At 47.1% G+C, this 21,232-nt stretch overlaps 1 protein-coding gene across 1 annotated transcript in view; it reads right to left on the reverse strand.

Annotated features, from left to right (window-relative positions):
• The window catches only part of OBSCN (obscurin, cytoskeletal calmodulin and titin-interacting RhoGEF), a 247,856-nt gene that overhangs the window by 34,617 nt on the left and 192,007 nt on the right, over positions 1 to 21,232 (reverse strand). The window contains 19 exon segments of the mRNA XM_006876128.1: positions 8,202 to 8,315; positions 8,886 to 9,063; positions 9,451 to 9,609; positions 9,756 to 9,920; positions 10,021 to 10,137; positions 10,789 to 10,945; positions 11,771 to 11,944; positions 12,479 to 12,561; positions 12,689 to 12,889; positions 13,996 to 14,135; positions 14,341 to 14,463; positions 15,472 to 15,539; positions 15,848 to 15,920; positions 16,359 to 16,577; positions 16,665 to 16,763; positions 17,125 to 17,157; positions 17,807 to 18,004; positions 18,348 to 18,472; positions 18,661 to 18,739. Coding sequence (XP_006876190.1) covers positions 8,202 to 8,315; positions 8,886 to 9,063; positions 9,451 to 9,609; positions 9,756 to 9,920; positions 10,021 to 10,137; positions 10,789 to 10,945; positions 11,771 to 11,944; positions 12,479 to 12,561; positions 12,689 to 12,889; positions 13,996 to 14,135; positions 14,341 to 14,463; positions 15,472 to 15,539; positions 15,848 to 15,920; positions 16,359 to 16,577; positions 16,665 to 16,763; positions 17,125 to 17,157; positions 17,807 to 18,004; positions 18,348 to 18,472; positions 18,661 to 18,739 — 2,505 coding nt within the window.

A 21,232-nucleotide genomic window follows, 5' to 3' on the forward strand; every position in this document is an offset into this window, starting at 1 on the left:
GAGTCCCAGAAAGTAAGAAAATTAAAATGTTTTCAATGTTAAAAAAGAGGTATTATAGAAACCACCCCAGAAACATTTTTAAAACATTGAAGCAAATGTCACTGAGATAAATTTTAGGCAAATTAAACAAAATTTTATCAAACAAAAATTATTAGTTACCCTGTAGTAGGTTTAATAAAAACAATTGTTTTCTCAGAGTTACCTTGTTAAGTATAATATAAGCATGCATTTTACTTTACTTTGGTATGATTTTCCTAACTTTTACAAGTTTACTGATAACAATCTGGCATTACTTCTACTAAATATTTAAGATTATGAAAAACATAAATTTGTAAGGCAATATGCAAGAGGGAGATTGGCCAAATGATGAAGACAGGTGAAGACACAGGGAAGAATGTAAGGCTTAAAGGGGATAGAGGTAAATACGGTTACATACATAACCTTGCAACAACGGGTAGACATATGGACAGATACACAGGCTGAACGGGTATGGAAGGGATAGTAGGAGTATACCCACAACGCATAAGACTTTGAAAGAGGTTATTTGTAGATGGCTATTGACCTTGGCAGTAAACACACTGATGAATGTGGTAGGACACACAGGCGGCAAAATGATGAAAACTTCTTAGATATTACTAAATATCTAATTACATTGCCTTGAGGTAATGTGGTGCTGGGCCTGGGACTCAGGGCCATAGTCTCAGGATACCAGGGTCAGTTGCACAACATAGTCCCAAAAGACAATGTTCTACATCCTACTTTGGTGAGTAGCTGCTGGGATTTTAAAAGCTCACAAGAAGCCATCTAAGGTGCAACTGTTGGTTTCTCCCAGTGCAGAAAAGAGAAGAGTAATGAAAACTGAAGATGTAAAATCAATTAGTCCTATGGAACATCTGTCTACATGACTTTGAGAACAGAAGAAACTAGATGGTGCCTGATTACCACTACTAACTGCTCTAAAAGGGATCACATTAGAAGGTCTGAGATACAGTAAGAGAAAATGTGGAACAAAACTGAAAACAACAACAAAAAAACCAGATTTATTGTTCAGAAAGAGACTGGAAGAACCCAAGACTATGGTCCTTAACCACCCTTCAGGTCTCAAATGGAACCCATCTCATGGCCCAATTTATAGGCATGCTATAGAAGGAGCTCTGGTAGCGTAGTGGTTATGAATTGGGCTGTGAACCGTAAGCTCAGCGGTTCGAAACTACCAGCCGCTCCGCGGGAGAAAGATGAGGCTTTCTACTCCCGTAAAGATTTACACCCTCAGAAACCCTGTACAGGGTCGCTATGGGTCGGAACCGACTCAATGGCACTTAACAACAACAACAACAATAGATAGGTAGCATAGTGGTTACAAATCGGGTTGTGAACTGCAAGGTCAGCAGTTCGAAACTACCAGCTGTTCCGTGGGAGAAAGATGAGGGTTTCTGCTCCCATAAAGATCTACAGCCTCAGAAACGCTGTACAGGGTTGCTATGGGTTGGAATCGACTCAACAGCACTTAACAACAACAACAACATAGATAGGTATACAGGGGAGATAACAATACTAGTAAGGTATGCTCACCATGGAATGGTCAACCACTCAAAAATCAATATTAAAAGGGCAACATTTACCTAAGGACCAAGTTCAGAAGGGTTGGGAAGGAGGTTGAAATGGAAGTAAGAACCACAGGGAAGACGTGGGAAAACTGTTGTTACATGTTGTAGTAATTGAGATGAAAAAAAGTATGATTTGTTGAATGTGAAACTGATGATCTGTTCTGTAAACCTTCACTCAATTCACAATAGAAAATTGCAAAAATTACAAAATAAATTTGTGTTTAAACAAATAGTATCTTGACTATGACTCATTTTATTTCAATAGTAATTATATTTTATGACTTAAAGAAAATTTCCAAGACCTTAAAACCTTGGATTTATACTAAAGTTAGCTCATTCATAAGTTTCATCATTATTTAAGTTTATGTACTTTTGCTTTTCATTTCCATATGCTATAAAAAGTCTATATGTATTTGGGCTTGCTAAAGAGTATGCTCATGCTATTGTTTTGTTGTGACATTTTGAGAAGTAAGTAGTACTTCATAATAGGAATGTTACTTCTTGTAGTCAAAACTAACTACAAGATTTGACCGATTGATGTATAAGATTTTTAAAGAGCTTAGTTGTTGTTGGTGGTGGTGTTACTGCTGTTGTTGCTGTGTGCCATCAGGTTGGTTCTGCCTCACAGCCACCTTATCTACAGCAGCAGGAAGCACTACCTGGTCCTCTGCCATTCTCACTCTTCGTGCTTGAGCCCATTGTTACGGTCACTGTGACTAGCCATCTCACTGGGAGGTCTTGCTTTTTTGCACTGATCCTCCACTTTGCCAAACATGGTGTCCCTCTCCAGAGACTGGTCTCTCCTGACAACATATTCAAACTATGAGAGACGACATTTTGCCACCCTAGTTCCTAAGGAGAACTCTGGCTATACTTCTTCCAAGATAGATTGTTTCTCTGGCAGTCCATGCTAATCTCAATATTCTTTGCCAACACTATAATTCAAATGTATTCATTCTTTTCTGATCTTCCCTACTCATTGTCCAGCTTTCACATGTATATGAGGTGACTGAAAAGACTATAGCTTGGGTCAGGTTCGCCTTAGTCCTCAAAGTGACATCTTTGATCTTTAACATTTTAAAGAAGTCTTTGGCAGCAGATTTATCCAATGCAATAGTCATTTGATTTCTTGACTGTTGCTTCCATGAGTACTGATAGTAGAGCTAAGTAAAATGAAATTCTTGACAATCTCAGTATTTTTTCCATTTGTCATGAAGAACTTTAGTATCGAATACTATATAAAGCTAACATTGGTTTTCTCTCTATTGAAATGACAACTTTTTCTTTAACTACTGTGTTCCTCTTTGACTGGTGGTGCAGTGGTTAAGGGCTTGGCTGCTAATCTAAAGGTTGGTGGTTTGAACCCACCAGCTGCTCTATGGGAGAAAGATATGGCAGCCTGCTTCCATAAAGATTACAGCCTTGGAAACTCTGTGGGGCAGTTTTCATCTGTCCTAAAAGGTTGCTATGAATTGGAATCCACATGCAATCAATGGGTTTGGTTTTGGTTCGTTGGTTGTTCTTTTTTTCCCCCTTTCCTTTTTATTAAAAGATGCAAACAGTAACTTTATCTTCTGTGTAATCTGCATAAAAGATGCCTTGTTTCATTAAAATCAGTTCCTAAGCTGATTAAGAAGTAGGTTTTTGATTGTTTAAGAAAACCAAGTCTGAGTATTTATACAATCATATTACCTTCGTATTTACTTTAAAAAAAAAATCATTTTATTGTCATTTCCACTAATCCAAGTATTGTGTCTCAATGGCCTATGTTCTTATTTAACTAGATGTTAAAAAAAAAAAAAAAAAATCCTAACAACTTGTTGATATTTTGCCCACCCTCTAATCCTGGAGTCCTGGTGTGGCACTGCAGGGTAATGCACTGGACTGCAAGGTTGGTTTGAACCACGAGGTCAGTGGTTCAAAACCCATCAACTGCTCCTTGGAAACCCTAGACAGGGTCACTATGAGTAGGAACCTACTTGATGACACTAACAACAGTAATGACAACTCTAATCCTAAGTAACACCATTTATACCTAAAACCTTGTCATTTGAAGAAAAGAAGTGCTAGGCATCGTTAACTTTATTTGATGTTCTATGAGTAACCTAAGAAGCTCTGGTGGTGGTGGTTATGTGCTGTGGAGTCGGTTCAGACTCATAGTGACCCTGCATAGGGCTTCTGAGACTGTAAATCTTTTTGGGAGCAGAAAGCTTCATCTTTCTCCTCTGGAACCGCAGGTAGTTTCGACCTGCTGACCTTGGGGTTAGCAGCCTGACTCGTAACCTCTGCACTATCAGAGCTCCTTAAGAAGCCCTGGTAGCATTGTGGATTACAAGTTGGACTTCTAACTAAAAGGTCAGCAGGTTGAATCCACCAGCTTCTCTGAGGAAGAAAGATGATGCAATCCACTCCCATAAAGACTTACAGCCTTGGAAACCCTATACAGGGTCAGTATAAGTCTGCACTAACTCAATGGAACACAACCACCACTACCATTATAAGTGCTAGACTGCTAACAACAAGGTCGGTTGTTCAAACCTACCAATCACTTCTTGGAAACCCTATATAGGGTCTCTATGAGTTGGAACCACCTCGGTAGCACTTAACAACATGAGCAGCAAGACAAGTGCTACCAGGTCAGGGAATGTGCCTAATTTCCTTTAGGTTAAAATTTGCATGGGTGTCAGTGTTCTTGCTGTGTTTCAGTGATGTTTTACCTAATATTAGACAGCAAAAATGTAGTATTATCTATAGTAATTTCAGTTATTTAAAAAATTGGCCAACTTGGTTGCGACTTTATTTCTTTAATTTGAATCTAGCATCATGTAGGCCAATGGTTTTCAACTAGGGCCTATCACATACTTATGGAGTTTTGTTAATATTCAGATGTTTAGGACCAACTTCAGATAATCAAATCTCTTAACTTGATGGTCATGGTGTAACCTCACTATTTACTTGGTATATTATACTATGTTTCAGCATCATTTTATGTTCTTTTCTTGCACAAATTAGATGTACTATCCAGTCTTCTTTGCAAATACAGTTTATTCATTATGTTCACAGATATTGTGTCTAAAGTTTTTAGAATTTACATTATTCTGCTTTGCATACTGCAGACAACCAAATTTCCTTATCAAATGCATTATTCTAAAAGTGAATTCTCATCAGTTCTTTCACGTTTAAAAATTATTAATAAAGTCCAGTGAACTAATGAACACATGGCCATCAGTCTCCAGGACTCTGAGACTAGCAGTAAATGGTTCTCAGGTACCACTACTGACTGCTCTCAAAGGGAGAGAAAATATGGAGCAAAACTCAAAAAAAAAAAAAAAAAAAAAAAAAAGACCAGGCTTATTGGTTAGAAAGTGACTGGCGAAACCCTGATGGTATGGCCCTTGGTCATCCTTCCGGTCGAGCATAGAACTTACCCTCATGGCTCCATTTTCAGCCAAGTAGTAGCTGGGTATAAGGGAAGACAACACTAATGAGGTATGAAAACCAAAGCATGGCCAACCATTTGAGATCAAAAGGGCAGCATTTACCCAAGGACAAAATTCAGAAGAATTTAGGAAGAAAGGAATTAAGAATCATAGGAAGGAAGTGGGATACGTGACATTACATTGAGGGGATAGTAACCATAAACATGAAATGAAGTGTGTGATGTGTTGAAAGTAAAAGTGATATTTGTTCTTCACTCCATTTACAATAAAAACTTTTAGAAAATTATTAAGAATAAGTTCACCATGGCAATTTGAAGTTTATTTTGTTGTTGTTTTCACTTTGATGATACCCTAAAAGTGCTTGCAATCAGCCAGATGCCATCGTATGAGGGGGCTTCAAAAAGTGTATGGAAAAATTCCATTATCATTTAATTCCATTTTTCCACAAACTTTTTGAACTTCCCTCATATTTCAACAAAAAGAGATGATCTCAGAGATCCATGAAAAAGACAATACCAGATGTTTTCTGCATAGGCTCCTGATGATACTGCTTAAATAACTAGACTGAATCAAAATTTTCAGAACTCTTGTGGAGAAACATGGATTTGTGAGACTGCAAACCAAAGGTCCAGTGGAATAGAAATGAATCACATACAAGCGAATGGACTGGAAGAATGCTATGGGTTTTGTCTAGAGTACTGTTGATATTTAATGTTCTCTTTTCTATTAGTCCACTGGACTCTATTAATAAGTTATAAAAGTGAAAGTAGTGGTGTGCCATGGAGTCGGTGGCTCATAGTGACCCTGCATGGGGTTTCCAAGGTTGTAAATCTTTATAGGTACAGAAAGCCACATCTTTCTCCCGCAGAACAGCTGGTAGTTTTGAACTGCTGACCTTGAGGTTAGCAGCCCAACTCGCAACCACTACGCTACCAGAGCTCCATAAAAGTGAAAGAGCAGATGAGAATTTATCAGATACAAAGAATCTCTTTCTTTTTCTTAAACCATTTATGTTGTTGTTAAGTGCCATTGAGTCAATTCTGACTTTGTATAAGATTTCCAAGGAGTAGCTGATGGGTTTGAACCGCTGACTTTGTGGTTCAAAGTCTAGTGCTGATCCTACAGTGCTACACAAGAAATATAATTCATAATCATTTAGTAGATTATGCTGTTGGGAACAAAACTGAAAAAGCATTTTTTTCTCCCCATCTGATCCATCTGGAACTGGAAAACTCTTAATGAATATTCTTATTTTGATGGCAATGTAATTATTTGCTTAAATTCAGTACTTCAATTGTATATAACTGGAAACCTTAGTTATATAAACAAGCTTTGATTAGAACATCATAATTTTTAGCAAGACTCGTAAAATCAGGTATAACAAGGCACTTTTCAGAAGCCCTGGTGGCACTGTAGGGTAAGCAGTAGACTATAATGACAAGGTTGGTAGTTCAAACCAGTTCAAACCCACTGGTTGCTCTGCAGCAGAAAGATGAGGCTTTTGCTCCTATAAGGAATTACAGCCTTGGAAATCCTACACAGGGTCACGATGAGTTGGAATCAACATTGTCTTTTGATCAAGAGGAGAATAAGAGACTCAGACATCAGACTACTTTGATGAAGATCTCTACTAGCAGATGTTTGGTGAGTATGAGCAGAGATTGGACTGTTAATAAAAAGAGAAACTGAGGCCCCAAACTGATGGGCTCCTCTGAGTGCATAAGAAGTTCCCAAAGACCACAGACCAATGAGGAATGCACCCAGATTGCTAACAGGGGACAGGGTGCAGACATGATGACCATACATTTGCAAATCCCTTCTGGAATAAGGCAACTCTGATTACTATACATCCATGTCACTTTTGCAAAGAATTTAATTTCACCAAAGAGTAAACTAGTCTTTGCCTATGTTTCCTGAAAAGACAATTCTAATCTTTTGGAGTTTCTTGAGTCAATATTAAAGTATTCTTGACAGGTCACAAAGTCCACCTGGCAACCTCAGGAAAGAAAGAAACCATGATTGAATTGTGTGAAGGCTGTTGTTGTTAAGTGCCATTGAGTTGGTTCCGACTGATTGCAACCATGTATATAGTTTTTGAGGACCAGTTGGTGGGTTTGAACCACCAACCTTGTGGTTATCAGTTCAATGCTTATCCTACAGAGTCACACTAGGACTCCGTGTTAAGTCTGTTGTTGTTAAGTTCTGTCAAGTCGGTTCTGACTCATAGCAACCTGTATACGGTTTCCAAGGAGTGGCTATTGAGTTTGAACCTCCGACCTTGAGATTCAAACCAATCTTGGGATTCAGTGTTCACCCCACAGCACCACACCAGGGCTCTGGGTTAAGGTTAGACAACAGTTCTACTCTGTTGTTACTCCTTTCTCTTTTAAATTCTCTGTAACTGATCTAAGGTAGAATCCTCCAATTCTCCAAACAGGGTTTCCCTTGAATGCATACAAATTAATTGCTTGAATAAACCCTATGTGATTTAATTTCTTTACACTTTATTTTTTAGCACCCTGAAGGCCCAGCATCATCACCACCTTCATTCCCCACGGTTCAGTCCCCAATGCCTGGAGCTCTACCTGCCTCAGCGCCTCCATCTGTGCTCTGCTCAGGCCTTTTGTAGCTGACTCTTCTGACACGGCCACCTCAGAAAAGCCTGCCCTGCCCTGGTCACCTTGTCACTTTGCCCTGTGCCCTGTTTGATGTCTCTTCATAGATACATCAGTAGCTGACTTTATGTTATATGCTTTACTATTCTGTTTCCTGCCTCCCCAGCTGGCATTGTCTTGTTCCCTGTTATTCCCTAGCACCTACAACAGTGCCTGGGCACCCAATAAACAGTCATTACAGAGTGAATTAATAAAGAGGAGTCTCTTGGTGGGGTCACTGCATTTAAACACCCATGTATGCCTGAGCACTTGCTTGCCTCTATACAACCACATCCATCTGTGCTCCATTTCACCAGGCTGGTGGGAGAGTGGAACAGGTGGCCTGCCTTCACGATCCCAGTCCAGGTGGACAATCCAGGCCCACCCTGGCCAGACCTGCACCTAGCCCCAGACCTGGCCTGGTCTGTCTCCTGTGCAGGCAGCAGCCTTGGTTGGGAACCCCCGACATGGAGGTGGGGATCACCCCACTCGGAGCCTACCTTTGTACCAGCTGACGACAGGTTTGGGTGTGCCTGTCACACGGCAGGCCAGCTTGACTGTTTCCCCCAGCTCAGCCGTGCAATCTGCCAGCTCCTCTTCAAAATCGGGGGGACCTGAGGACACATGCAAGGCTCTAGAGTTCTGTGGGTGGAAGTCCAGGGTCATGAGTGAGTATCCTTGAGCGGAGCCTGGGAAGACCTGGGGAGGCTGACCACCCATTCCTGTGTCAGATTTCAGGGCCTACCTTCTTGTGCACAGGGCCAGGACACCTGTCTCTAGGCTCCACTGTGTGTGACCCGAGGCCACCGGGGGTTGGGGGGGAGCTGTCCTCTTTCCCTTCTCAGGCCACAGTCAGCTAATACCCTGCTTGGGGTCACCCCACTCTCCTGAGGGGACCTGACATCAAATTAGCTGAAACATTCCAGCAAAGAGAATGAGAGGCCTGAGGGGAGGGTCACCATGGAGGTTGGTCTGACTTCAGAGCATCATGTCTGCTGCAGGTAGAGAAGTCCGGGACTGCAAGCATAGTGCCTACTTTGAACTAACCGAGGGTGGGAACTGAAAGAGCCCATCCTATTGTGCCGACCCAGGTAGTGAGGCAAGGGCTAAGTGTTTAGGCACCCCAAGGCCTTAGGGACGTGCTGGCCTGGGTAGCATCCAAGCCAGTCAGTGGAGGCACTCACGCCAGACAGGGAGGGCGAGGCGCTGCTGGATGCCACAGATCTCCTTCACCCATGAGTTCTTGATGATGACCGTCCGTGCCTGCAGCAGGTACTTGCGCACTGAGTCCTCTCGCTCATGCCACACTTCGAAGGCACGGTCGTCACCCTCCACCTGGTCGTTCAGGTCAATGCTACTCAGCTTGGGAGTGGGGGAAACATCAGTGGGTGGGAAATCAGTGCATAGCAGGTGGTACCCGTTCTCCCAAGAATGTGTGAGTCCGTGTAGAGGTTCTCGCCAACAGCCAAGTCAGCACAATGAATCTCACTGCCTCAATCCTGCTCTAGCTGCCCAGTGACCCCTCCAGGCTGCCAGACCTGGGACTCTGCCCCTGGAGAAGATCAGAGAAGGGCCCCAAGCCTCCCAGGGCTGTCCCAAAGTCACCGCCAGGACAGCAGTCTGATGTCAAAAGTCTATCCTTGCCTGGCATCAGGAATCTGCATGAACTGGACATAGCCCTCTCTCGTCCCATGCCCCACTTTGTCTTTCTGAAGAACAGTCCAGCAACCACCCAGCAGTCCCTCAAACCTTCATCATGTTCCTGAAGATGTAGCTGAAGGTGTCGGTCCGAGAGTCCCGCTTAGGCTTACAGATCACCAGGTGATTACGAAAGAGAAAGACGTGGCGGTTGTGGCCTTTCCAGGGCATTCTGGCACCTGGTGCCCCTTCCCATACAATGAAGTGACCCTGAGGATGTGGTCAGGTATGGTCAGGGGAGTCCTGCTCTCCAGGTTCATGACCCTGGGTCCCAAACATGTGCATCCCACCTTCTGCTGCCCAAAGCCCCCCAGCGGCGTTGCAAGCAAACATGGTGTTTAAGGGTGCAGCCAGACCTGCCGGATGGGCTCGCCCAAGGCCTCCAGAGTGCCTGGGTAGTTCTCTATGAGTGACACATGCAGCTTATTCTCAGAGCGCTGGGGCAGGGCCGACACCACTGCATATGCCTGTTCCAACAGGGCACAGTTCTGCCCATTCCTCGCCTTGTTGCGGATCAGATCCTGCCGAGGGGCAAAGGGGTGGGTCAGAGTCTATGAGCCCCGAGCCCTGGACAGAGGGAAGTTTGGCAGGGCAGAGGAGTAGTGGAGGGGCCTCACACACCTTGAGGAGAGTCTGGTACTGCTGGATCCGCTTGATGGGCTGCTCCAGGTAGTGCTGTAGTGGCGGAGGCGGGGGCTGCGAGGGATCTGCTGCGGACAGCGACTCCTCGGCATATTTCTGTCAAAACCAAAGGTCAGGTCTCGGGGGAAACATAGTACTGGAAGGACCCCAATGTACCCACACAGCCTGGAGCCCTGCAGGCTCTGAGGACAGAAGGAATCTTTGCCGCGTGTGAGGCTCGAGGTGGGGGATGTGGGAGAAGTGGAGGAACAAAGACAAGAGTCAGAGGATGCTGTCCCCCGCCCGCCCTCCCCCCCCAACGCTTCCTTGAACCTGACATGGTTGACAGATCAGGGAAGAGCCCTGGAGAGCTGATGGACCAGGCCCCAAAAGTCAGCCACCCACAGGACAAGCAATTCATGGGACTTGACAGTCCTCACCCATACTGGGCAACTGTCAGGCCACCCTCAGACAAGTGGGAGACATGAGGCTGAAGCCATAAAGCAACCAGCTCAGGAGGGAAGTGCATCTCTGCAGGGTAGATTCTGATTGCTTCCTCATGAAGCCAGGATCCAAAGGACTGGGGTAGGGTTGGGTAGGGGCCGAGGGTCAGAGAAGATGAACCCCAGCTAGGTAGACAATGGAGGTCTAGCCTGGACACTGTAGGACGCTCAGGGTCAGATGAAAGCCAAATCCTAGCATGGGAAGCCTGAGAGCAGGGTAGAGCAGACAGGGCTAGTACCCCACCAGGCTCATAGCAGGGGGCACCTTGTAGAACTCCTGGACAGCCGTGCTGACAACCACTGATTCAGCCTGTACACGGCCCACCAAGAACTCCAGGTATTTCTCAAAGGCTGCCTCGTTCTTGATGAAGGCCATGGCCACGTCATCATCTGTGTCACACCTCTGCAGCTCCTGCAGGAATCTGAATGGTGGGGGGCAGTGGTCAAGGGTGAGGCCCAGGTCCAGCACAGCTTGAGGGGCCTTGAGTGACATTAAGATTCACAACTTCCCCTCCACCCATCTACCCAGCTTTGAGTCTTTACCTCTGACAAGAACTAAGTAGAGAGCTACTTAGACGTGTGTCAGGCTGTGGGGAAGTGTGTATATGAGTGAGCATGTGTATGCAGCTATGCATATGTGTATCAGTGAGCACATGCATGTGTGACACATGGATGTAAGCATGTGTGTGCATGTAAACTATGTACACGTATGTGGGCATGTGTGTCTGTGCGTGAACAAATTGTGCAGTGTGCATGTGTCTTGGGTGTGCACATATATGCAGATGTGCATGTGTATTAGATGTATAGATATGCATTTCAGGTAGACATGTATGTGTGAGCATCTTTCTGAAGAAAAACACATTTATGCATGTGTGTACTTGTATATAAGTATATATGTATGCAAAGATGGTATGCACATTTATGCTGACCTGTAAGTGTATTCACAGGCATGCACATGTGTGCATATATGTGTATGCAGATGTATTCATGTGCATACACATGTGAACATATGTGACTGACATGCTTGTGTGAGTGCATCTACACGTGTGTGTGCACTGGTAAAAAGACATACAGGTGTGTGCTGCAGGTGTCCTTGTGTGGAAGCTAGCTGCACATGCCCCTGTTCCTGAGAGTACACAGAGATTTGTACTGCCAGGTGGGCCATGTCACCTCAGTTGTTCTCATCTCCTCCGTTCCTGCTCTAACTACCCACCCTCACATCTACAAGGCCCAGGCCACGGGCCCACCTGCTGTGGAAGTGACTGATGTCCTGCACATTGCGGAAGATGACTGACTTCTGGCTGGTCACGGCGGCAGGCGCGTGGGGACAGCGGTCCAGGTGCTGCATGTGGTGGCTCTGCAGAAACTGCATACTGCCAACAAAAGTCTGCTCCGAGCTCAGCAGGTCCTGAATGACAGAACTGGGGGAGCGAGAGGGAGGCCATGGGGAACCTGCCCCCTGAGCTCGGGCTGTGTGGTTGTAGGCAAAGTTTGTTCCCTCTATAGGCTGTTTCTTCAACTACCAAATGGGGGCCTGGTATGCACATGTGTGCGTGTGTGTGTGTGTGTGTGCAGACGTGTACAGGTATTCATGACTATCTTCAGCTTCTTATTATAGCCTGCTACCTACAAAGGGATTCCCAAAAAGTTCATGGAAAAATAGAATGAAAAGATAACAGAATTTTCCACAGACTTTTTGAAGTTCCTTTGGACTTTCAGAAAGAGGCAAGATTGTGGAGAAAGATCACATGATACATGATGGGATACACAACATGCCTCCCTCCCTGGCAAGGCTTCCCCTGCCACTGTGAAGTCTGGGACAAGGGCTCTCAGAAAACACTATGGTCAGAAGCTCCAATCCCTCCAAAGCCAGAGTTCGAGTTCTGTATGAGGGCAAACGGCAGGTGATGCTGTGAGCAAGGGGACAGCTGCTGCCTGCCTGGTGTTCTCCTTACCTCAGCTTCATCTTGTATTCATCTTCGGACATGGCCTCCCCAGGGAACTCAGGTGCCTCAGCGGCTCCCCACTCAGGTGAGAGCTGATGAGAAACAGGACTGGGTCGTAGGGTGGCCTGCCTGGGCACCTCAATGTGGGTATCAGTCTTCCCATCCCTTAAGTGGGTTCTCCGGGGCCCCTTTCCCACCCCCACTCTGGTCCCCAGGCACCTTAAGCCTCCTGTCCAGGTAGGCAGGTGACACCCAGCCCTGCCGAGAGGGGCTAGACTTGGTGGGTTTGGTGCGCACAAGCCATCGCAGTGGGTGAGCCGAGTCTAAGACCTCCACGTACTGGCCCTCTCTCAGTGTGATGGCATCCTGCTCTGCCCCCAGGGGGAGGTAGTCAGCTGTGACCACATAGATGTCAAAGATCTGGTGGAGTGAATCAGGGGAAACCACAGAAGTGCTGGTCAGCTCTCCCAAGACCCCAACAATCTGGGGTCCTCAGAGGGTCCAGAGATCATCCTCTATAACTGCTAGTTCCTCCTCCTTGTAGAACAACAAACAAATGTCGGTGACCCATGTCCCAGACCCATGCCTATTCTTGGTTCTTGTTCATTGTGTGTTCCCACCACCACCATCACCACCAGCTCCACCATCTCCACCACACACATACAACCATTCCTACACCTGACAGTAGGCACCAGTGAACAGTAGGCACCAGATGCATTCTTTGAATGAATGAGTGAATGAATTACCAAATGGATTTTACAAAGAGACAGGTCCCTGCAGTTACTGCCATTCTGGATCAGACCCAGTGCCTGCTGTCCCACAGCTCTGCTGAGAGGGGCTCTGGTGCCCTGTCATTTTGTGCTTTCCTAGAACACTCGAAAAGGCGCTATTCCCCCAACCCTTTTGTTTCTTTCCTTCCTTTCTTTCTCTTTTTCTTAAACTTGTAGGTTAGTGTCATACAAAGAGAGAGAAGCCATGCTGTGTAATTCCATTTCTGCATTCATTCTAACACAGGTACAACTGACCTCTATTGATGGGAATCATCTCAGGGGCTGCAGGGGGCAGGAGAAGAGGGTGACTACAAAGGGGTGAGGAAGCCCCTGGGCTATCTGAGTGTGATCTGGGTGTACAGGTGTGTGAATGTCCGAACTCACTGAGCTGCACCTAGGAAGAGCACATCCTGCTGTGTGCAGGTTAGATCTCAGCAGAGCTGAAGTTCACAATGGATCCATACAGCCTTCTAACTCTGTTTCCTGTTTTGGAGGATTTATCAACCTTGCAGCATTTTACAGGTCATGGATTATATTGTGTCCTCTTGTGTGTCATCGATTTGACCCACCTCTAAATGCTGAGATGCCCAGACACATTTTTCATAATGTCAGCATCCATCCAAGATCCACAGCCTGCTCCTCTAGGATTGACCCTACTTCCTGCTGCCTCTGGTGGTTCTACACCTTCTCCTCAGCAGGGTCAGCCCTCCCTCCACCCTGACTGGACCCAATCCTGCAGGGCTGAGGGTCTCCAACCTCTCCGCGGGTGTCTCCATCCTCTGACTCTGAGGAGGACTCCTGAATACTGGAGGAGGGCCGAGAGCGGCCATGCCGGGGTGATGGGGATGGTGTCTTGGACTCCTCATCGCTGTCACCTCCAGGCACCTGCAGCCGGGCTGGATGGGTACAAGAATACTTTGCACTCTGGGAAGGGTCTGGGATCCTGCTGGGACAGCTCCCGTACACATACACCTCACCCCCAGTGGAGGTTCCAAGGACAGGAGGGTGAGGGAGCCCCTCAGGCTCACCATCATGACCACCCGACTCTCAGGACCCTCAGGACATGGATGCTGGGCACCAGCACTGTACCAGTCTGCCTACCCTGGGTGATTTTGGCTGATACCATCTCTGTGATCTGGGAGGTAAGCTTCTGGAGGAACTCCTCAGTGCCGACGTCGGCGAGGGAGACATGGCTGTGGACCTCCTCAGCTGCAGACAGCTCTCCTGGGGGGCACAAATGCTCTGTTCAGTTAGGCGTGCACCAGTGAACAATGTGGACTGAGCTTCCTGCACCTGGCCCCTTCTCAGAGTGGTATACCCCCATAAGGGAGCAATGTTGGCAAAGAGCTGCTCATGGACAGAGGCGACAAGGAGGCAGGGCAGGAGAAGCACACATGGGCTATACTGACTGAAGGTGGCTGTGAGGAAGGCCCACAAATACTGGGGACACGGTATCTAGGCAGGTGGACAGTGAGGGGTGAGGACAAAGCTTGGTGAGAGCCAGAACCCAGGGAAGGGGAAGTTGTACAGGCTGCAGGTGGGATTAGGTGAGAGGCCAAAGCAGGTACAGGGTCTCAGCAAGAAGGCAGGAGATGGGAAGGTCCAGGACACATTCTGAAAGATAGACAGGAAGACTTGAAGGCTTTGGGAAGGGCTGAGGGCTGTGAAGCCAAGGAGGATGCCCCCACTTTAGACTGAGCAGCTACAAGGACAGACTGCTGTCAGCTGAGACAGGTGCAGTGGGAGAGCATGGATTCAGCTGCGGCAGGGTGAAGACTCTTTGCTGAGGGTGAATTGAGAGGGGCCTGGGATGGGCCTCAGACTGGTCCTGGATGGGGTGGAAAATAGGGAAGGGGAGGATGATGGACACAAGGGGGGCATCACACCCTCCTCTCTATGGTGAATAATTAGCATTTTCCATCAAAAATAAAGTTGGAAAACATCCCAAGATGCTTAGAAGCAGCTGTGGAGAGATTAGGAGATAGAGTGACCCCTCTCCCGTCCCCTTGCTGCACCCAACCCTGCTCAGTCCCATCCCACCAGGTAAAAGGCCAACCCAGCCTCCCTGCCGTCTCCAACCCTCACCCACAGATTCACAAAGCAATATCTGCTGGGCATGTGTGTTGATCAGGGTCAGCTAGTTTGGGGCGTCCTCACAGCTCCCAGACCCGGGATCACCAACCTCCTCCAAGGCAGGCCCACGTCGCCAGACGTACACCCACCAGCTCATACCTTTCCTCTGCCCTGCCAGGTCGGTAAATCCCACAGACTCTGACAGCTGCATAGAGACGGCTTGAGTCCTAAGGGGCAGCAGTAGAGCAGCAGTGTTGTGAGTGGCCCTGACCGCTGCCCATAGGCAGGAGCTCTGACAGAAAGAGGGTCTGAGGGTGACAGTCCAGAAGAGCATAGCCAAGGGCTTTTACACAGCAAGGGCCTTGGAAGAAGCTTCATTTTGTGATGGGGAAACAGGAATGGATAGAGATAGGCTGCCCCAAGCCACCTGGCCTATAGGGAGGGTTCCTAGGGCAGCACCCCACCCCCACCCCACCTGCAGGGTACCTGTCTCCCTGGCCTCAACCCCTGTCTGGCTATGGCAGGTTCAACTCACCCTTGCAAAAAGGTAGAGATGAGAGCCTCCTTCGCACCCCCTTGCTCCTCTGCTGCCCTGGTCTCCTTGGGCACTGTCGAGAGAAGTGACCCAGGAAGCACATCAAAATAATTCTGTCCCAGGCTTCACCAAGCTCGGACTCAGCTTGGAGCCCTGAAGGGGTTCTGTGCTTTCCAGGGTCTCCCAGAGGCCTGAGATGGGGTCTGTCCTGCTCCCCTAAGCTGTGTTCCAGGTTCACTTCATGCAGACAGTGGAGAGAAAGAGCCGATACCTTCCCTGACTCACCAGTACACAGAGGGGACCAAGAGCACTTGGAAAAGGGACTTGCAGGGTGACAAGAGTGCTCAAGTGGAGACTGTGTGGACCCCCAGGTAGGCACTATGCCCCAGGCAGGGGGTTCTGACCTGTTTTTAAGGTCTCCTTTGATTTAGGCAAGCCCACTTTGGAAAGCTCCAGGGAGGGGAATGGGCTTGCCCACCTGCTCCCTTCCCCACAACCCAGTCCCACTCACGGCCTGAGATGTGCAAGCCAGCAGAGCATAGTGCCTGGCCCGCGGCATTAGAGGCGATGCAGGTGTAGGTGCCCTGGTGCTGTCGACCCACGTCCAGCAGGATCAGGCTGTGCTGCTGCCCAGAGCTGGCCACTGTGCAGCCTGGCGTGTCAGGCCCAATCCACAGCACACCTTGTGTGGCCTCTTCCCGCAGCCAGTGCACAACTGGGGCTGGGTGACCTGCAGGGTGTCCAGACAGGAAGTGAGTGAATTACCCCCAGGAAAGGGATCTTTGGGCAGGGCAGAGACTGTTATTGGGGGCCTTACCTTCAACTTTTACTGAGAAAGTGATGCTGGATCCCTTCTTCACCTTTTTGGGGGTGAATTTCTCTAATATTCGGGGAGGCACCAGCTGCTCTTGCACCTCTGGATGGGAAATCAAGGCTGGTAATGGCAGACTTGTCCAAGAGCCCTGATTCCCCACAGCATTTTACTGCACAGTCTCATTACACCTGCCTGGCACAGTCCCGGGCCCCAGGGCCCAGGTCTCCTACACCACCTCTGGGAAGTCCTAACTTAATTCTCAACTCTAGTCCATACTCAATTCTTCTTCCTTCCAGCTGGCCCTGGACAATCTTTCCACACCCTTTGTAGCTAACCAAGTCCCTGCAGCACTCCATGCTCTGGTCCTTCCTGGACCCCAGGCTCAAGGAGATGTCTGCTCCAGCTCTAGTGCAGATCCAGGGTGCACCTGGCTGCCCTCTCTGCCCATCTGGGGCTGTCTTACCTGGTGCTGGCTTCTCTTCTGGTTCATCCAGGCCTGCAAGAGACACAGAAGTTAGGCCCCCAGCATGAACACATGCACTGAGGACCATGAGGGTGCTCTGCAGAGGTCCAGCTCTGTGGTGGGTGGGATCTCAAGGGAAGCTCCACCCATCATGGGTATAGGTCCACAAGCCCATACCAGAGACCTCTGCCAGGAGAGTTGTGGAATTCACATGCGTGTAGATGTTACCCATGACCCCTTTCACCCTTCGGTTGAGGCAGGGCCACACTCTCTAACCAGTGCCCACTGCTCTTGCAGCAAAGCATCGGGACTGCATCAAGCATTGCAAGCAAAAGCCAAGAAAGGCATTGGGTGCACCAGGCCAGGTCAGGTTTGGGCACAAGTCTGTTTACCACAAATTTGGAATTCAGTGTTCAGGAAGTGCAGCCTTCGATCACCAAAGTGATCGCCAGTTCCTTCCTTCCTACAGTTCTAGGAATCGCCATGAAACCTGCCCTGAGCTAATGGTCAGGAAGAGAGACCAACTGTGAATGTGCCCTGGGCTCCTGCCCTCTACAGAGTGTGCAGGAAGGGTGACTGCGGAGTCCAGGCCTCCAGGTCTGTGAGGCAAATGGATATGTCTCCTAGTTTTGGCACTGTCTGGGACCTGCAGTCTTCTCTGCACCATACCTCTGGCACCTACCTCGCACCAGGAGTCGAGCAGATGAGTAAGCTGCCCCCACAGCATTGCTGATGTAGGCCGAGTACTGGCCAGCGTCCTCATTGGTGACAGAGAGGATCTCCAGAGTGTGCAATGTCTTCTTATCAGTTGTGCGGATGTGGGTGGACGTGACCAGGGGCTGCCCATCTTTGAACCAGTATAGACGAGGTGTCGGATAACCTAGCACCACAGAGAGATCATGGTAACACAGGACTACCCATTCAGTGGGCAGTGGGCCTGGCCTTCTCCAGGTGGGAGCATTGTAGTTTCCAGATAGGAGGAGGAAGGGAGGTAACTGTGATGGGATCTCTCAGAGACCCCATGTCACCCATGACAAGTGCCAGTTTCCTGGGGTGGGAGTGTGGGGGAGAGTGCAGAACAGCATCTAAAGAGCAGAAAGTGCTTTGGGGCCAGCTAAGGCCTGCATGGGTGGATTGGCTCCTGACTGTGACTGGCTGAACAAGGCCACTCCAGAAGAGAGCCTCCACCCACCCATGGTATCCCTTACTCCCTCTCTTCTCACCTTTCACCTTGAGGTGGAACTTGGCTAGGCGTGTGCCTGGGGCCACCTGGAGGTCTCTTAGCTCCTCCACCACCTGGGGCAGTTGTCCCTCCTCTGCAGTTGATTCCATGCCCTCTTGTTCCCGGCTGCCAGAACAGAAAAGGTGCAGCTATAAAGTGGAGCAGCTAGGGGCTCCAGGGAAGGAGAGGGTGCTGAATGGATGAACAGGGAGGCAGGAGTCTCGGGATTCTGTCAGTCTGAATACCACCCTCATGCCAGGGGATCTGGGGCCATCAGTCCTCTAGGCACTGCCCAGCCTCTGCTTGACTCCTACCTGGATAAGTAGCCTTGGGCACTGGCGTAGGATGAGGTCTCTGTGGCATCGGCCGCGGTGTCATAGTCTGTGCTTGTCACTGGGAAAGGAAAGGTGGAGCTGTAGAAATTCTGTTCAATTGTGTGCCAGCCCTGGGGAGGCTTCTGGGCCTTTGTATGGGAGGTCACCTCAGCGCTGATAGACTATGCAGTCTTCCCTGAGAGCCATGTATACTGTATTGTTTTTATACCAACCAATATAGTTTACCTTTACAAGTCTTGAGCTTTATGCTCCTTTAAGAACTATCTATATGGGATCAAAGTGACCACAGCAACTTGAATGATTAGAAAGGAAAGTTAGGGGACAGTACTTTTATGTTTATGGGTAGGGACAACTCAGAAAAGGAGAGTGAGAATAATTATACAACTTGAAAAATGTTATCAGTGTCACTAAATTGTTCATGTGAAACTGTTGAATTGGTGTATGCTTTGCAGTATATATTCTCAATAACAATAACAAAAAAAATTTTTAATTTTTTAAAATCAAGTAACCCAGTTTTTTAAATGGGCCAAGAACTTGAGTAGACATTTCTTCAAAGCTGACATACAAATGGCCAATAAGCATAGGGAAAGATGCTCAATGTCAATGGTTTGAAGCAGATTATTAACCTAAAGGTCAGTGGTTCGAACCCACTCAGCAGTACCATGCAAGATAAGTCTGTCTATCTGCTTCCATTAGATTATGGTCATGAAAATCCTGCTGAGCAGTTCTATTCTGTAGCAACTCATGGGGTCACCAAGAATTGGAATGTATTCAATGATAACTAATAAAAACAAGGAACTGCAAACCAAAACTCCAATGAGACTGACTACGTGAAAACAATAGATAGTAACAAGTGTTGGCAAGGATATACAAAAACTAGAACTCTGTTATACTGTCGATAGGAATGTAAAATGGCTGTCCAATACAGTTTGGTAGTTCCTCAAAAATTTCAACAGAGAGTCATCATATTATACAACAGTTTCAATCCTAAGTATGCTCCCAAGAGAACTGAGAATAGATGTCCACATAAAAACTTGTACACAAATATTCATAGCAGCATTGTTCAAAGTAGCCAGAACAATCCAAATGTCCAATGGATAAACAAATGGGTATCCATATAAAAGAGAATTATTTAATCATAAAAAAGAAATGAAGTATGATAAGATGATAAAATATGGATGGGTCTTAAAAACTGTGAAAGAAGTCAGACCCAAGATACACAGTGTATGATTCCATTTATAAGAAATATCCAGAAAAGGCAAATATATGGAGTCAGAAAGTAGATTGGTAATTTCCAGGGAATGGTAATGACTGCTAATGAGCACGAGGTTTCTTTGGGGGTCAAGAAGTATCCTGGAATTAGATAGTAGTAGTGCTGTTGGTTAGGCACAGGGCTGCTAACCAAAAGGTAACAAAAGGGGATTCAAGTGTACCAGCTGCTCTGCAGGAGAAAGATGAAACTGTCTGCTTCCATAAAGATTTACAGTCTTGGAAATTCTATATAGGGTCACTATGAGTTAGATCAACTTGATGGGAGTTTTCTTGTGTTTGTTTGTTTTAATCATTATACCCTACCACATCTGCCAGGAGGAACTCAAGACTACATTCCTCAGTCCCACTTTGGGTCTGGAACTGAACTCACTCTTGTGGCTCCATTTTCAGCTAAGTAGTAGATAGGTATAAAGAGGGGAGACAGCAACATTAGTAAGGTATGTTCACATGGAATGGCCAACAATTCAACATCAAAAGAGCAGCATTTACCTAAAGAAAAATTAGAAAGGTTGGGAAGAAGGGTGGGATGGAGGCAAAAATCACAGGGAAGAAATGGGTTAACTGATAAGTGGAGGGGATTTCAACCAATGAAATGAAGTGTATGATTTGTTGAATGTAGAACTGATGGCCCCAGGGTTCTTGGCTGACTTCGAGTCCACAACAAATCTGCCCCCAAAGAAGTGACCAAGCTGCCTGTCTGGCCCATAGCATCAGGTGGAACATGGAGGATGGCAGGAAAGGTCAAAGCCTGACAGCTGGGGCCAGCTGGAATGGAAGGAATCCGAGGGGCCTTCTCAGTTCCTCTGGAGTACAAGAGATAAGGGATGGAAGATACATCCCCACCTCTGTTCCAACAATTCCTTGCATACCAGCTACCATTTAATTCATGCTTAGTTATGAGAACAACTGATCTGATATAAATGCTTTCCAAAAACCAACTAGCTCACAGGGCAGGAAATAGACACAGAATAGTGTAAGTGCTGGGGAAGGGGGCAGAAGGGGGAGGGGAATGGAAGAACAAGACAGATGAATCAACAGTTAGGCAGGTTTGCATGGGCTAAGTGGGACAGAGGCAAATAATGATGTATGCACAACCTTGGCACAACAGGGCTCTTGGATACAGGGAATTGAGACATGGTTGGAATGGGGAAAAGGGGGGAAATAATGTTAAGATGCTTGGCTGTCTTTTGAATCTTGGTTTCCCTTGCATAAAATAGACACTGGAAGGGGAGAGAAAGAAATAGCCAGAAATATCACCATAGAAAGCTTGTATGTCATC

The sequence above is a fragment of the Chrysochloris asiatica genome, unplaced genomic scaffold (genome assembly GCF_000296735.1).
Source record: "Chrysochloris asiatica unplaced genomic scaffold, ChrAsi1.0 scaffold00354, whole genome shotgun sequence".
Classification (NCBI taxonomy): domain Eukaryota; kingdom Metazoa; phylum Chordata; class Mammalia; order Afrosoricida; family Chrysochloridae; genus Chrysochloris; species Chrysochloris asiatica.